General features: G+C 43.8%; 1 protein-coding gene across 1 annotated transcript in view; it reads left to right on the plus strand.

The window, feature by feature from the left end:
• The first annotated feature begins 3,222 nt into the window (after positions 1-3,222).
• SND1 (staphylococcal nuclease and tudor domain containing 1) overlaps positions 3,223-17,580 on the plus strand; it is a 440,492-nt gene continuing 426,134 nt past the window's right edge. Inside the window, exon 1 of the mRNA XM_007982822.3 lies at positions 3,223-3,524. Coding sequence (XP_007981013.1) covers positions 3,447-3,524 — 78 coding nt within the window. The 5' untranslated portion in view covers positions 3,223-3,446. The remainder of the gene's footprint in view (positions 3,525-17,580) is intronic.

Genomic DNA, 17,580 nt, shown 5'->3' on the forward strand with positions numbered 1-17,580 from the left:
ACGAAGAGTTTAGCCTGAAGAGTAGGAGGGAGTTTTTTCTTTGTAATGTGAGACAAGGTAGCAAATGTAAGAAGCCATTTCCTTATTTCTGCTTCTCAGCAGAATTTCACAAAGCCCCTGACTGTGATGATGACAATCGCTATCCTGAAAGATGCTCTGAAGACAAAACAGGATAAAGCACATGGCCCCCAATGTCTGTTGCCTGAGTCAATATAGTCCATAAAAGATAAATGACCTTAGTCCTTGCCTTTCCCTGCACATAAGATAACATCTGACAGAGTTAGTGGTTCTACTTCTACAATCTATAACCATATGTACTTTAGAGTTCTATAACCAGATGTACTCTTGACACCCAAGCTTTGATGTGATTTTGCATGTAACTGAACCTCCACCTCCTGTATATAAGCAAAGGGCTGAAACACTGTGCAGGAACAGTCTGGCAACTGCTCCTGGGCAATATGTAGTTCTTGGGCCTCAGTAAGACTTCTGGATAAAACTAACTTTTATTTTTTAAAAGCTTGATTTTTTTTTTTTTAGCTGACAGTAACAAGGGAGAAGAGAGGAATGACAAGGAAGATTTTAGATTTGGTAGTGGGAAATGGAGGGAGTTCTTGATGATTTTCTCTTCCAAGTAGGAGGCCTTATCACTATTTTAGAGTGTGGGAGATGGTAGAGTCAGTTAAAATAAATTCAGTAGAGTTCAAGGCTGAGCTGACTGAATAAAGAGAAGAAATTCCAGGCACTGTGTGAGGACTTATTAATTAATTCACTGTGGCACCAACCTGCAGAATTGAGTGTTTTCTCCAGGTAAGTGGTAGGTTTGAAGAAAGTAGAGAGCTACAGAGGGCCTAGAGTTGAGTTTTGACAGGGGGGCCCAAGGAAAGACAATGGGAATAACAGAAGAAGATATCGGTAGGAAAGGGGCTAAAACGATGGACAGTGCATGGAGTCTAGCCAAGGATCCAGGAGAAGGCAGGGGGGTGCTGGTAAAGTGAGGGCAGTGAGTTCAGGGACTTTAAATTCTAGTTAAAGCTTGTCCTCTGTTGTCTCTCACTTGCTTGCTCTGATGGAAACCAGCTGTTACGTTGTGAGCTGCCCTTTGGAGAGACCCATGACGCACGTAGAAGGAAACTGAACCATTGAAAAACTGAGGCTCTTAGTCCAGCTTCTTGAGGAATTGAATTCTGCCAGCAACTATGAGTGAGCTTGGAAAGCAATCTACCTTCAGTCAGAGGAGGACCTTCAGATGAGACCAGAGTCCCCTCCCCAACTGCCCTTGTCACCTTGACTGCAGCTTTATAAGAGAAGACCTGGAGGAAAAGGCAGGCAACCAGCCCAGATTCTTTACCCACAAAAACTGTGAGATAAATGCTTATTGTTTTCTTTATTATTTAAGTTTTGGGGCAAATTGTTATGCAACTAATACAAGATATAAGACAATTAACTGAGTGAGAAGGGAGAGAGGACAGCAGTTATGATCAAAGAACAAAGTGTTTGAGTTTACAATCATATCTATGAAGTTACGGTGTTTTATCTGTACTGGAGAACGTCCCAAATTGGTGCAGAGGTCAAGTTTACTGAAGATGAGGTCAAGAAGCAAAGAGGCCAGGGTATGGAATAAGTCATGCTCATAGATATTGAAGTATTTCAGGATTATTGGCTGAAGAGTGTGCACCAAGTGTTAACAATTACAATGAAGGACAGGGTAGGAATAGGGGTAGCATAGATAAAAAGCCACGAGATGGAGAGGGGTATAATCAGATGAAACGAACCTCCACAGAGGTTATTTTATTTATTCATTTTTTTTTGGAAAAGGGTGGCAAATTAGGGATCTAAGAAGGTGACCTCAAAACTTGACCCTGGGATATGTTTAGTGCGGGAGAATTAATTTACAATCTTTTAAGAGAGCAGGGTACCGAGCACTGTGGATAATGCATGTAATCCCAGCACTTTAGGAGGCCGAAGCAGGAGGATAACTTGAGCCCAGGAGACCAGCCTGGGCAACAAAGTGAGATCTCATCTCTACACACACACACACACACACACACACAATCTGCCGGGCACGGTGGCGCGGACCCGTGGTACCAGCTCCAGCTACACAGGAGACTGAGGCAGGAGGATCGCTTGAGCACGGGAATGTCAAGGCTACAGTGAGCTGTTATCGTGCCTCTGCACTCCAGCCTGAGCAACAGAGTGAGACTTTGTCTCAAAAAAGCCACAAAACCAAAGAAACAAAAAGAACTGCAGGGGCAGTACGTCTTCAGTGTAGAGCCAAGTTTTACGATTAAATGACATAACACATTCAAGGTCCTTGGTTCCACATAGTGGGCATTCAACGAATATTAGTTCTCGCTAAACAGTCACTTAAATATTTGTAGGCCCTGGCTCTCCCGTTCCTTCCCCCACCTCTTTACTGGGGCTAGGAAGGGTGTCCGGTGGCTGCAGGCGCTTCACACCGGGTAGGGGGAGAGCGTAAAGCGAGGCTTTTCCCTAACGTCACGGGAGCAGCTGGGAAGAGACGAGGGTCATTCTCCCCTGTATACGGGGCACGTCCTTCCTCTAAGAGACATTTATTCCTCCCACTAACAAACATCAATGGAACGCCTCACAAGCGCTAGACCCTAGCGACACAAACAAGAGCGAGACACACTCCCGATTGCAAGCAGGGCGCGCGGCCGCGTGGCGGGTCAAAGCGCACATCTGTAGGAGGTTCCACCAAGCTCTGACTTTTCCAAGTTCTCTTCATACTTTTAGCCAAGCTAAAATGTCGGAAGTCGAGTGTAGCGGGTAAGGAGATTCCTCCAGGACTCCGCCTGCGTGGCTCCACCCTCCCAGGCATTCCCGGGTACAGCAGTGCCCACCTAGGTGGGCATACAAACGTGCGCCCCTGCGGCCGGCAGGGAGGAGCGTCATGGGCGGGGTCAGGCGAGAGGGCGCAGCTGACTCCGCCCCTGGGGCTCCCATGGCCCCCCGCGCCCCGCGGCCAGATGCTGACGTGTCCTTTCCTTCCCACTACACCTCCCGGCATTACCTACGCCGGCTGCCCCGGAAGTCCCGCCCCATACTTAGCCCATCTTCGCAAATCAACTCTTTCAGCGCTTCCTGGAACTCGCCACCGTTTTGGGGACCAAGGGGCGGGGCTCCGCGAGCAGGGTGCCTATTGGCCTGAGGTCCGGCGGGCTTTGGGCGCTAATTGGCCGGAGGGCGGTGGCGCTCTGGCACGCTTGCGCGGCGAGTAGAACGTGTGGCGGCGGCGGAGATCGCGTCTCTTTCGTTCCGAGTCTCGCTGCTGCTCCTGTGAGCGCCCGGCGAGTCCGTCCCGTCCACCCTCCGCAGCTGGTAGCCAGCCTGCCCCTCGCCTCGACTCCCTTTCACCAACACCGACACCCACATTGACACCTCCAGTCCGGCCAGCCGCTCCACTCGTTGCCTTTGCATCTCCACACATGGCGTCCTCCGCGCAGAGCGGCGGCTCCTCCGGGGGACCCGCGGTCCCCACCGTGCAGCGGGGCATCGTCAAGATGGTGAGAACGGGCCCCGGACACCGACCCCTCTGCCTGCCTTCGGGCGGGAGTCAGGCATTGACTCCACCTCCCGCCAGCCTGCTCCGTGTCCCATATCCCCTTTCCTCTGCCCTCTTCCTCACTTTTCATCGATTCTCCGAATCCTCTCACTAGACGGAAGCAGACACGGAGTTCCCTTGTTCCTTGCCTCCCGGACACCTTGACATCAGGGGTCACAGTGATTTCCGAGGTTGCCGCATTCGGATCTCCTGGCTGTTTGCCAGGACAGATCGATTACTACTTGATTGACAGAGACAATTCGTTGATATCTGTCCTCCCACCCCCCGTCTTTCTGTTCATTTTGACATATGCTGAGTAGTTAGCAGTTTTTCGAGATCCTGACATCGGCTCTTCTCTACGAGTACTTGGCCATCATGAAACTTTTCTGTTCCCACAAACGCTGTTACTTGACTCCCAAGTTTTCTCACTCTGTGGCCGTCTTTTCCTCTCTTTCCCTCCACCTTCTGTGTAGACCTGAAAGCTCATGATCTTTGTGTGCCTTTGACTTTTAAAAGGTTAGGCCGGCAAGAATCTTAGTAATCATTATTGTTCTCCCGTCCCTTAAAGATAAGGAGATAGGCTTGAAGAAGGCAAGTGACTTGCTTAAGGTCACATGGTGGTTTGGGTTGGAGCCAGAACAAGAGACCAAGTGTTTGGATTCCTAGTCTAGTGCTCATAGCACTGTAGATTCTGCCTGATTTTATATACCCTCAACTTTTTGAAAATTCTTGAATTTTGAATTTGAACCTGCAAAGTTTATTTTTACAATTTACTTCTAGCTCCATGATAATTTGATAATATCAATTCAGTTTATCACCAGCTCCCAGTTATCCTCCCCAAAACCCTCCCAAATCTTGGAACCTGACATTTCTTGGTTTTACCAAATTTTCTGGTTTATGATGACTGTAAATTTTTAGATGTCGTTTCACACTGCAGTTCTGACATTTCCATCTGCAACAGCAAATATCCTATACGATGCTTTCTCACAAAGCTCCACAAGTTTAGCTGTTGTAGAAAGTTTTGAAAAATTCTATTTCAGGCCCGGTGCGGTGGCTCATGCTGGTAATCCCAGCACTTAGGAGGCCGAGGTAGGAGGATCCCTTGAGGCCAGAAGTTGGAGACCAGCCTGGGCAACATAGCAAGACCCAGTTTAAAAAAAAATTCATTTAATTATCCCATGATCTTTCACAAGATTAAAATGTTCTGCAGCTTATGTGTGTGTAAAGCCTATTTTAAGATCCCCTCTCCCAATTTCCATGTGCTCATTTCTTAAGGTAATAGTCTGCCACCAGCCACGATTCTTGGGATTTTTAAATGCCTTTTCCTTTTGTTTATGTATAATGGAGGGTCATAACTGATCAGAAACTGAATGAGAAGAGAATTTCCAAGATCCACATGTATATTTCCTCCGAAATACTGACCTGACTCATGAAAGGATTATCCTAAAGTGGCTCTTCTTTCATTGGTTTTTTCATTTGCACTGATCTTCCCTTCACCATAGGAACAAAAACATCTCTTGGCTGTCTGGTGTTGGGTTTGGTGGTAAGAAAGAGTGGATCTTTCTGAGATTTCTCCTTGCTAAGGTTTAAATTGTTCTTAAAGCTCTCTCTCATTTGTGGAATGGGAATAGAATGAGGCTGAACATAGTTTTGTTTCTGCCAGTGCTGGAGGCTTTTAGGGCATCTGGGTTCTGTGCAGTGACTGCCCACAGATTACCCCCATGGATACTGAATATCACCAATTACGTGTTTATTGTCATGTCTTGTGCTGAGTGTTCTGCTCATATTGTCTCACTTATAATACCTAACAAGTAAATAATGATTGTCAGGTACATTTTACAGATGTGTAATTTGAGGTTTAGAAAGAATAGTTTACCCAAGGATAGGTACCTTATATTGGTAATAAGAGGCAGAGCTGAGACTTAAACCTGGGTCCGTCTGCCACGGCCCATGCTCTTCAATATCATGCATGATGTCTCTGACTTCACGACTCCAGGGTATTACTTTATAACATGGAGGGTGGGGCCAGTGATGCATAGCCACAAATTGCAGGGAAGTGAAGCTGTCTATAATTGAGAAAAGATGAGATGTTACTCCTTGTTTTGTCCGGGAGCCGCTGTTATGGTAAGTGACTTCATTTGGTGCTTATGGTCTTCGCATAGGAGTATGGTGTGGAAGATGGTTGAGTCTGGGAAGTGGCATATACAATTCAGTGATTTGAGCCATCCATACTGAGTATAGATTGCACTGCCTTCTCTGACCACACTACAGGGGATGGGTGAGTTACAGGCAGGGATTAGGGGAGGGAAGCTGAGTGAACTGCAGAGTGACAGGCAGATTTGTGCCAGGCTTAGAAGCCTTGTCTGGAATGAAAAATTGACCACTGGCAAATTGCTCTGTGTGAAGCTCTTCTGCTAAGCAAAGTTGTATTTTCCTGGAGAGTAATAGTTTCCATTGCTACTAGGAACTGCTTTGCAAGAACTCTACAAAGGAAGATGGAGCTCTGTGACAGATGAAAGTGAAAAAGAAATAGTTTGATGAATAGGAAAACAGGAGACGACACTATTCTGCCTTTTGGGAGAGAGGTAGAAATTGGAACACTGACCTACGCTTTTCATTGTGAACTCTTTGGATTTATCTGGACTCAGGCTGAGCTGAAGGTCTGAAATTGTGTAGGGTTGAAGTTTGCCGCTGTAAAGAGGAATAGTCCTTCCTCTTTTTTTGGCAGAAGAAAGTGTTGTAGGGCCGTGAGAGGTACAAGTTTCTTCTGGTCTCTGCTTTGCTATCCCATTAAGTCCTACATTATTTTGTTTAAAGTTGAAGAACTTGGGAATCCAGTTGTAAAACACTTTGACTAATTTTTTAAAAATGAGGATGATGTTAACACCTGTGTCTGCTATTGAGAGTGGGGGTGAAGGAACAGAGTTGGTTCTGGAATATTTAAGGAGGAAGTGGACAGAAGGTTGATACAGACATTTTGGAGCTGTTCTGTTACAGAAAAAATCAGTAAAGATGGTGGAAAAACTGAAGATGGATTTGTATTTTCTGAGTTGGGATGAGACTTGGAAATATGTGGGTGGCCAAAATATAACCTGGATAAATATGTGTCTTCTATCAAATCAGATCTTATTTTCTTGAAACTCTGAAGGATTTAAAATCTGGGTTTCTTTGAATAATTTGCTTGATATTCTTTAACTGCAACAGAATATTGTCAGCAGATGTTAAGTAGATGAGGTTGGGAGAAGTGTTGGGGTACTTAGTATAATTGAGTCACCCCCACTTAGCTTAGAGATGGCTATTTTCTCTGGTTTTACTGACCTGGTTTACTCTCTGTTCTCTTCTCTTTGGATATGTTCACATTTGTTGTCAAGCGTTTGCAAAAGCAGAATGAATCTTGAGTTCTTGAATCTTATATGCTTATCGGAAGCAGCCATGGAGGCAGCATATCTTATCCTGCTTATGGTGTGGAAGGCTAAAGGGAGGACGGACGGTGCCAAAACCCAGTTCCCATTTCAACTTACCCTCCCCCACCCACTTACTTGCCTCAGAAGGGGAAAGGAATGCCTCTGCCAGTCTTTTGTTTTATACTAAGAACCATGATTCTCACTGGGTGACCAAGGCAAATTGACACAAGGGAGGAAAGGGCCATAATTTTCTCCTTCAGTGGGACTTGTGCTGTCAGGTTGTTGTAAAGCAAGATGTAGACTTCTTGCCGGGTAACTTAGTGGAGATTCCTTCAGTGTACAACCTCTAGGAAATGCTACCTGTAATTTAGTTAATTATAGCTAAATGTTTCTTAGGTTTCTTTCTTTTTCTTTTCTTTTTTTCTTTTTCTTAAGACAGAGTCTTGCTCTGTCGCCCAGGCTGGATTGCAGTGGCACTGTCTTGGCTCACTGCAACCTCCACCTCTTGGGTTCAAGCCATTCTCCTGCTTCAGCCTCCTGAGTAGCTGGGATTACAGGCGTGCGTCAGCATGCCTAGCTAATTTTTGTGTTTTTAGTAGAGACATGGTTTTACCATGTTGACTGGTCTTGAACTCCTGGCCTCAAGCTGTCTGCCCGCCTTGACCTCCCAAAGTACTGGGATTACAGATGTGAGCCACTGTGCTTGGCTCCTTAGGTTTCTGAACTAAGAAGTGTGTGTCTTTGAAAAGCTCAGTGGGGGTAGAGTAGTTTGTTGACCTGCTCTTTCCTACGTATACTTAGCTCATGCAGGAATGTTGCGGGAAGTCAGGGACCCCGAACAGAGGGACCGGCTATGTTGAAATATTGGGGACGGGTGCCCCCAATTCAGGAAAAAACAAACAAAAGCCACCTTTCCTAAGCTACTTGAAATATCCTTCTACTATTACAAAGGATAAGGTAGCTGAATAACAATATTTTAGAAGGGCCATTTATAAAGAAGTACATAGGCCAGTATGGAAGGCTTTTCCCTGTGGTCTTAAAATGCCCATTTCCCGGCAGGTAAGCCTGGTAGCTTTTAATCAAGATTGTAAGTAAAGGAACACTAAATTTTTACTGTATCTTAAAGGTTTTCTGTCATTTTTCTGTCAAAAGGAAGCACCTATCTGGCTCTAGTTATGTTAGCAGTATGGTAACTAATGAAACAGAATCAGAAGCAATTATACTTCCTTTCTTTCCTGAACAAATATTTATTGATCATCTGCTATCTGTCAAGCTCTCTCTGGGCATTGGAGAAACAGAATTTAAAAAGTAGATCAAATTTCTGTCCTTATGGCTTATGGAGGAGTCAGACAATAAAGAAGTTAACAAGAAATAAGCATGATCATACAAGATAGTGAAACCAGGTAGGGAACTGGGACAGAGTGGTTGGTAGTAAGGGAGAGGGTGGGTCCTTTAGATACTGTGTTTAGGAAAGAATTCTCAGAAGATGGCATTTGTGCTGAGATCTGATGGACATCAAATACTAACCATAAAGGAAGTGCATTCCTGGCCAAAGGAACAGCAAGCGCAAAGTCCCTGGGGTTTCCACCATTGATGATTTCTTCTGTTTTCTTTTTTTTTTTCTAGTCAGGATTTCACTTAGTTACCAGGCTGGAATGCAGTGGCACAATCATGGCTCATTGCAGCCTTGAACTCCTGGGCTCAAGGGATCCTCCTGCTTCAGCCTCCTGAGTAGCTAGGAGTACAGGTGCGTGCTACCACACCTGGCTAATCAGTGACATGAAGTACACTGAATAAACGTTAAGAATGGGAGGCTGGGCACAGTGGCTCATGCCTGTAATCCCAGCACTTTGGGAGGCCGAAGCAGGCAGACCACCTGAGTTCAGGAGTTTGAGACTAGCCCGACCAACATGATGAGACCCCGTCTCTACTAAAAATACAAAAAAAATTAGCCAGGCATGGTGGCATGTGCCTGTAGTCCCAGGTACTCCAGAGGCTGAGGCAGGAGAATCACTTGTACCTGCGAGGTGGAGGTTGCAGTGAACTGAGATCGGGCCATTGCACTCCAGCCTGGGTGACAGAGTGAGAGTCTGTCTCAAAAAAAAAAAAAAGAATGAGAGACTGATAAGAAAAAATACCTAGTCATAGGCTTGTTTCTAATAGGATTAACACTAAGATCTTCTGACTATCAGCTAGTCCTGTGTATTCCCAAAGTCACTTTTCTTCTAATTGAGGGAAAAACATGGATGAAAAAAAAATGCCAAGAGTAGGCTTAATAAGAGCTAAATAGCATCTAGAACTTGTCGTTGTTTATGTTTTTGTTAGCATTTTGTTACTAGGTGGAATTTACTGCTGCTGTAGCCTCTGGCAGTACTTTTTTGCCTAGTTAGTGAAAAACAAAGTAGCATGCATCAGGGTTCAAAACTATCTATCAGGTAAGAACTGGCTCACCCACCCTGTGGCTCATTAACGTGGGTGGGAACTTCTGAGGCCAGTGACTAGTTCTGGCAATAGTGGGCAAATGATTTGGTGAAGTCTATGCCCCCAGTTTACTTCGAGGATGAAATTTGGGGAGCAAGTGAAAATTGTGGTTTCCGTTTGTAGGTTTAGCAGAGAAAATTGGCCAGGTTATTGAATTGAGGTAACAAGGTTATCTAAGGCTTGTTGTCCACTCACTTCTGAGCATAGGCTAGCTACCCATCTGACAGATGTGGTTCTAACAGGGGAGTCTTTGGAGTCTGGTCTTTGGATTTATTTCATTTCTCCAAGAAGAGCATAGGTACTGTAGGAAATTTTGTGCCGTTATGAGGGAAAAGAAATGCAATAAAGGGATTCAACTGTTACTGGGCTTATCTGGCTTTTCCTCTTATTTCTTGCTGGGAGATGGGTACACACTTGGTTTCTGTTGCTGCTTCCTCTCTTGGGAGACTGACATATGCTTTTTGCTTTTACAGCGGAAATTTATGTGGAATCACAGGTTGTGAACATTTGATATAGATGGAATGTTACGGGATTTCACTTATTTTCATTAGACTCAATATGATAAATTAATCTTTTTCTTCACTCTAATGTTTAAGAGAAAATGAATAGTGGTTTCAGTTGGTGTTTTTTAAAAGTTAGGAAGTTAAGCAACTTATGGGAAAAGTAAAACTAATTAAAATGTTGATGTCATTTTCAGATGCCATTTTTGAAATGTGTAATCTATGATATAAACTGGCTTGACACATTTTCTTCACTTATATGTTTATCATGTGTGATTTAAGGTACCATCTCCTCCCTATTCCTCAACAAATTTTGAGGTTCCTTGAGTTCTCAGTTCTGTTTATTTGGCCAGTAGTCTGCTTGGGACGGTCTTGTAGCACCAGCTTCGTGTGTAACAAGAGGAATAAAGGAGATTTAAGGAATCTGTGCTTAAAGTTAGTAATCTAATTTATTAACTTTGTCCCTGGGAAGCAGCGTGGCAGAGAGAAGAGACCATTGGGCCAGAAGTCAGGGGACACAAGTTCTGGCCTGGGTGCTGCCATTTGGGTAATGTTGGGTAAGATATTCCACCTCAAACTGTCTTAACATGAGGTTACTGGATGCATTGTCTCTAAGCATCTTCCAGTCCCATAAGGCTGTGATTTTATAAGAAACCCTGTGTTACATTTCATTTAGGCATGCTGAAACAAAGCTGAGAAATCTCATACCTTAACGGCTTGACTTTGAATTGCTGCTTATCTTGCATAAAGCAGATTTTCTGTTCCTATTCTTTTTGTAAAAAAATCTTTATTTTGAGAAAGCAGGTTAGTGGAAATATGGTTTTCTGATGTGGAAGACCAGAAAGTTAGAATGAGACTAAATGATTGAATGGTGGAGTGGATAGAAGATAGATAGAAGTAAGGGGAGTTCTTGGTTTCCTTTCAGTAGTGTATGAGGATAAACCAGTGGGAGTGTTGCTTGAGATCCAGAGGAACATGGTTCTGGTGGGTTTTATTCACCTAGTCCTATCTCTGCTTCAGAACACCCTGACATTTTCCTGGTGCAGCAGATCTTGAATTGAGAAAGGAAGGGGAGAGGAGGGAACTTAGGGAGCTCCTGGCTCATAGGGAGAGTCTATCTTTTCCTGCTCTTGATTGGGAGTGTGCAGGCTAATAGGGTCCTGAGCTCTGTTCTTGCTTGGAGCCAGAACATCTGATATTCAAAATGCTCCAATGAGCATTTCCTTTGAATATTATGTTAGTGTTTCAGATTTTGGATTTTTGGATTAGGGATGCTCAACCTGTATAGGAATCATTTTAATCAATTCTTGGCAGTTGCTCACATGGTTTCTTTACTTTGGAGTTTATTTTTTATGGTAAACTTTAAATCCTTTCTGGGAGTAGATTCAGAGTGAGAGAAAGGAGCCCAGTGATTTCCTAAACAGGTCATCGCATCAGGACAACCTAGAAGACTTTTCCCAGGCATTGAATTAGAAGCTCTGGGACTGGCCTGGAAAGGTCATTTTCAAAAAAAGCCACTCCTAGGCTATTCTGAAAGAATCAGTTTGGGATTGATCTGGGGCTGGCTTGTGAGATCCACTGATCTTGTCTTCTGTACTGTTTATAGTTGAAGGGGCAGGACATGAATGATAAATGAAATGTATGTATGTGGGGGTGGGTGCACCAGAATTTTATGAGAGGAGGATAGTGGTTTCTCTCTCTCCGCATTTGTCTTGATGGTTCCCAGGACACTTTGTTTTTAATTTGTGGCTCAATATTGGGCTGGGGTCCTCAGGGTCCACTTATAGTGACTCAGATCCTATTCCTAGGTCACAGCTGACAGCTGAGAAGTTGTTTTATATGCCTGATGTAGGCCATATGCTCATTTGAACACTCATCTGCCACTTTTCCTTCTGTTTGCATAGATTCCCAGGATCTTCCTATAATTTGGCACCAATAACTTGGCACATTATTTCAATGGAAGTCTTTAGTGTCATTTACAGAACTAAGATTTTACATTCCTCACTTTCTGTTCTTGCAATCCTGAGGAGCCTCATCCTTAGGCCTTTTGGATCTCTCCTGTTTCTTATTCGTAGGCCCATTCTTAACAACACTAAAACCGCAAATGATCTACTCAGTGGTCTTAGTCTTTATATTTCACTAGCTTGTCTAATATGGAAGTAAAAATAATTCTCAGGTCTTATGAAGTCCTTATGATTAGGGGTCACATTTACAGTTCCCTTGATGGCCTTTTTTCATTTTGGTCAACAGTTTTCCAGTTTATCCTGGAATTCCTTCAAAACGTTCAGGTGGGTGTCATCCAGTGTTAGTAATTGAATAATTGGTATTTCTATACTCAACTTGCTGTTAAAATTTCAAGCAGTAGAGAGGTATGAAGTCAAAAACAAAAATCCCTGACTGGGCGTGGTGGCCCACGCGTGTAATCTCAGCACTTTGGGAAGCCAAGGTGGTTAGATCACTTGAGGTTAGGAGTTCGAGACCAGTCTGGCCAACATGGCAAGACCCCATCTCTACTAAAAATACAAAAAGTAGCCGGGCATGGTGGTGCGCGCCTGTAATCCCAGTTACTCGGGAGGCTGAGGGATAAGAATCTCTTGAACTCGGGAGGTGGAGGTTGCAGTGAGCCAAGATCACGCCACTGTACTATAGCCTGGGCAGCAGAGGGAGACACAGTCTCAAAAAAAAAAAAAGAAAAAAACAAGTCTCTCTGTCTGCCCTCCTTGCCCCTCAGTTTTCTACCATTCATTCTCATCCTCCCAGCAAATGTCAACAGTATGTTTGCTTCCAGAATGTTTCATGCAGATACACACCCTCTCCTCCTTTTTAAAAGAAACTGAAATAGGGTCAATCTCTGTGTGTTTGGCAATTTTCTTATTTTAGTAAGTTGTCATGACTATCTTTCTGTCATAGATCTACCTCATTCTTTTTTAATGGTTGAGCAGTATTCCACAGTTTGGATGTATATTATCTATTTTTCTGTTGATGTATGTTGTTTTTAGCTTTTCATAATTCTAAGCACTATTGCACTGACAGAACTGTATATCTCTGTGCTCTGATGCTAGCATTTGTATAAGATAGATTCTAAAAGTGCAGCCACTAGTACCTTTTTTGTAACTTTTTTTGTTTTTGGTAGTGGTTGAGGTGCTTTACCTGTTTATTTCTTACAGGTGTCATGTTAGATAAAATTTAGGGTAAAATACTGCTTAATAGTTCATTACTCAATAGTTTTTTTACGCTTGGTAGTTTTATTTCCCCGATAAGACTATTCCTGAAAGCCACTTTGCCTTTTCTATGGAGCGCAGGGCCCACCCAGCACCTGGGCCTTGGTAAATAATTACAGTTGTCCCTTGGTATTTGGTTCCAAGACTTCCCCAACCCCCCAATACCAAAATCTGGAGATGCTCAAGTCCCTTGTATAAAATGGGATAGTATTTGCACATAACCCATGCACAACCTCTTTTATCTTATTTTATTTTTTGAGACAGAATCTCTCTGTCACCCAGGCTAGAGTACAGTGGCACAATCATGGCTTACTGCAGCCTCAACCTCCTGGGCTCAAGTGATCCTCCCACCTCAGCCCCCTCAGTAGCTGGGACTACAGGTACATGCCACCACACCTGGCTAATACATTTTTTGTGGAGATGGGGTCTCCCTATCTTGCCCAGGCTGGTGTTGAACTCCTGGGCTGAAAATGATCCTCCCACCTCAGCCTCCAAAAGTGCTAGAATTGTAGGTGTGAGCCACTGTGCCCAGGCTCCTGTATGCTTTCAATCATGTCTATGTTACTAATAATACCTAATACAGTGTAAATGCTATGTAGATAATTGCTATATTTTATTGGTTTTTAGTTTTTTTAATTGTTGCATTGTTACTCTTACTGTTTTTTTCCTGAATATTTTTGACCCATGGTTGGTTGAATCCACGGATATGAGGGCCTACTGTACTTCTTTTTTTTTCTTTTTCTTTTTTTTTTGGAGATGGAATCTCTGTCTCCAGGCTGGAGTGCAGTGGCACAATCTCGGCTCGCTGAAACCTCCACCTCTCCACCTCTCAGGTTCAAGCGATTCCCCTGCCTCAGCCTCCCAAGTAGCTGGGGCTACAGGTGCATGCCACCATGCCCAGGTAATGTTTTTTTTTTTTTTTTTTTTTTTGTATTTTAGTAGAGATGGGGTTTCACCATGTTGGCCAGGATGGTCTCGATCTCCTTACCTTGTGATCCGCCCACCTCGGCCTCCCAAAATGTTGGAATTACAGGCGTAAGCCACCACACCTGGCCTTACTGTACTTATTAATTGGTTGCTCGTCCCCCCCCAACTCCAGGTGTCTTAAGGTCTTAGTACTGACAGGTGGAGTAGGTCCTTTTTGGCTTTGTTTTTGTCTGCTTTCTCTGGGTCCTGGAGAGTTCCATGACTAAGGAAATTTTTGACGTCCTAAAGTGCAGATGACAGGTGGAGGTGAGAGGCAAAGTCACGTGAGAGAAGTCTGACTTTTTTCCTATTTGCAGGCTCATAGCTTTTCCTCTTTTTCCTTTTTCTTCTTGGATAAGAAGGTGGTATGTGATATTGTGATGTAAAAAGAAATATATACCTGGTTGTGGTCTTCTTGGCACAGAGCTCCTAAAACTCTAGTCATTTCTTTTTTGCTTTTTTGGAGACAAGATCTCACTCTTGCTTAGGCTGGAGTGCAATGGTGCGATCACAACTCACTGCAGCCTCAGCCTGCCGGGCTTAAGGGATCCTCTGGCTAATTTTTGTATTTTTTGTAGAGACGGGGTCTCTCTGTGCTGCCCAGGCTGGTCTTGAACTCCTGGGCTCAAGTGATCCTCGTCCCTTCACCTCCCAAAGTGTTGGGATTATAGGCGTGAGCCATTCTGCCCAGCAAACAAGCCCCCTTTGAACCACACTTGAGTTAATGAGTGACTCTGGGAAGCTCCTAAGTGTGAGTGGGGCCTGGTTGCTAGAGATCATGTTCAATCACTGATGGCCAGTGATTTAATAAATCATGCCTGTGTTACCTCCTTGAATGATGGGGTTTGGAGAGCTTTGGGGTTGGGGAAAAGGGGGAGGTGCTGAGAGGGTGGTGTGCCCAGAGAGGGTATGGAGGCTGTGCACTCCGCCCCCCATATATTACCTTAGGTATCTCTTCCATCTGGCTGTTCCTGAGTTGTATACTTTTATAAATCTACTTACTAGTAAGTAAGCTGTTTTTCAGAGTTCTGTGAGCTATTCTAGCAAATTAATGAACTCGAGAAGAGGCTCATGAGAACCCCTAATTTATAGCTGGTCAGTCATTAAGGGTGGCTTGAACTTGGCATCTGCAGTAGGGGGAGTCTTGTGTGATGGCCCCTTTAACTTGTGGGATCTGACAAGAATTCCAGGAAGACAGTGTCTGAATTGAATTGAATTGAGTTGTAGAACACCCAGTTGGTGTCTGCAGAGAATTAGAGGATTGCTTGGTGTGGAAAAAAACCCACACACAGTTGGTATCAGAAATGTTTATGTGACTACAGAAGAAAAACAAAACAGTTGTTTGTCCTTTTCAGGGTAGTAGGTTGTAGTAAGAATGACACTATCTGGCATGGAGAACACTCGTTTTTATAGAGTTGTTTGGGGAGATGTCACTGGACCAGGGGATCTGGTTTGTAGCCTTTCTGGGTATTGGGAAGTGCTCATCCTAATCCTGGTATTGGTTTACCGAAAGTTTCCCAGGCTTCACATGTTTCTGTACTCCTACAATGGCTTTGACATATCACTTCATTGAGTTTTGGAAATCTTTTTGACAGTCAACAATTTTTTTTTTTTTTTTTGAGGTGGAGTCTCTCTCTGTTGCCCAGGCTGGAGTGCAGTGGTGCAATCTTGGCTCACTGCAAGCTCTGTCTCCTGGGTTCACGCCATTCTCCTGCCTCAGCCTCCCGAGTAACTGGGACTACAGGCGCCCGCCACTACACCTGGCTAATTTTTTTGTATTTTTAGTAGAGACAGGGTTTCACCATGTTAGCCAGGATGGTGTCAATCTCCTGACCTTGTGATCCGCCCGCCTCGGCCTCCCGAAGTACTGGGATTATAGGCGTGAATCACCGTGCCCGGCTGACAGTCAACAATTTTTAAGATTTAAGTAATTTTATTTTTAAAGGCAACTTAAATTTCACTATTGAAAATGGAAAGTCACTATTAAAGAAAAAGATATTCATGACACTTGTTAAAGATGGTAAGGCAGACTTTATTCAAGGAGGGCCGTGGTGATAGGTATAGGGACCACTGCAGTGGAGTCTTGCGGTGGGAGGGAGCGATTTAGAGGTATTTGTTTCCAGTCTCTGAAATAACTAATGTGATGTTCTTTTCAGCCTTAGGAATTCTGTTCCAGGAGAGGGGAAATCACTGTTTTATAGCCTTTAATACAAAGACATTAAAAAATTTTTTAGTAATAACCCAAAACAGAATCACTGTGCCAAGTGAAATTTATCTGCTTGCCTATCTGGACTCTGTCACAGGTTTTAATGAGAAAAGTGGTGCATTCTATTCCTCCCCGTGTGTAAGGTAGAGGGACACTCCCGAGTACCTGGGTCCTGAAATCCCACGGTGATCTATTATTGTGTGTGGTAATTACTTGAATTATTGCTCTTGGCAGGTGAGCCCTTTCACAGCCCAGAGGCCAGGAGGCTGCCTCTATCACTTAAAAGCTGAGGTATCTTGTTAAGCTGCTCTCTTGTGAGGGCTTTAGAATCTCCTGAGACCTCCCCACAAGCTCTCAGCGGGACACAGGTCCAGCTCCTGGCTAAGCCCACCCTGCTCTTGTATTCGGCCCCTGAACTGTAGCTCTGGAGGAGTAACTTGCCATTATATTACAAGTAAGGCGGTGTGGGGCTGCTAGCCCGGACTGCTTAATTTCCATTTAATCCTTAAGAGTTCCCATATTGGTGCTCTTAATGAAAGTTCGTAGGAGAAAATGTGTTTCTTTGATTATCAACAGGAGGAGAGCTGAAAGGCAATGTAGAGAGAATAATCAGCTCAGGACTCTGATTATCTGAGGAAAAGGGCCTCAGAAAATTGATTCTTGGAAGTGGTCAATGGCACACTAAGCATACAGTAAAGGTGGCCCCTGAGTCTGAGCTGTCCATAAACTTTATTTGAAATCTCTGCTTTATATGTTAAAGAATTTAATTATCTGTTATTCATTGGAAAGAGTGCCCCCCTCAAAAAAAAAAAAAAAAAAAAAAAAGCTTGGACAGTCACAGAGCTGCGCTTTAGTGATAGCATAGGAAAGGTAGAATATTCTGAATGTTTTTAATAAAAATGGATGAGCAATCTCTTTTATGCAGTGCGGGGATCATAAGCAAGTTCCAGATCGTGCTGATATAGCTGCCTGTTTAATATCTTGATGTGTGCAGATCTGTATTTGATGACAGAGGGTGGGAAGGGGCAGGGACACTGGCATCGTAGTGGGGAAGGAATGACCAGTTCTCTTATAATCGCCAGCTGTGTTAGATGACCAGGGTCTTGAGTTTTTATTCCTTCATGATAATCTCCCTAGGATTTTAATAATGAGGCGAATCCTAGGATGCTACCTTAATTCAGCAATAAATGACTTTAAAATGTTTATGGTAGACTTGTGATTTGTACTTTATTTTGACATC

This window comes from Chlorocebus sabaeus, chromosome 21 (assembly GCF_047675955.1).
Source record: "Chlorocebus sabaeus isolate Y175 chromosome 21, mChlSab1.0.hap1, whole genome shotgun sequence".
In the NCBI taxonomy this organism is placed as follows: Eukaryota; Metazoa; Chordata; class Mammalia; order Primates; family Cercopithecidae; genus Chlorocebus; species Chlorocebus sabaeus.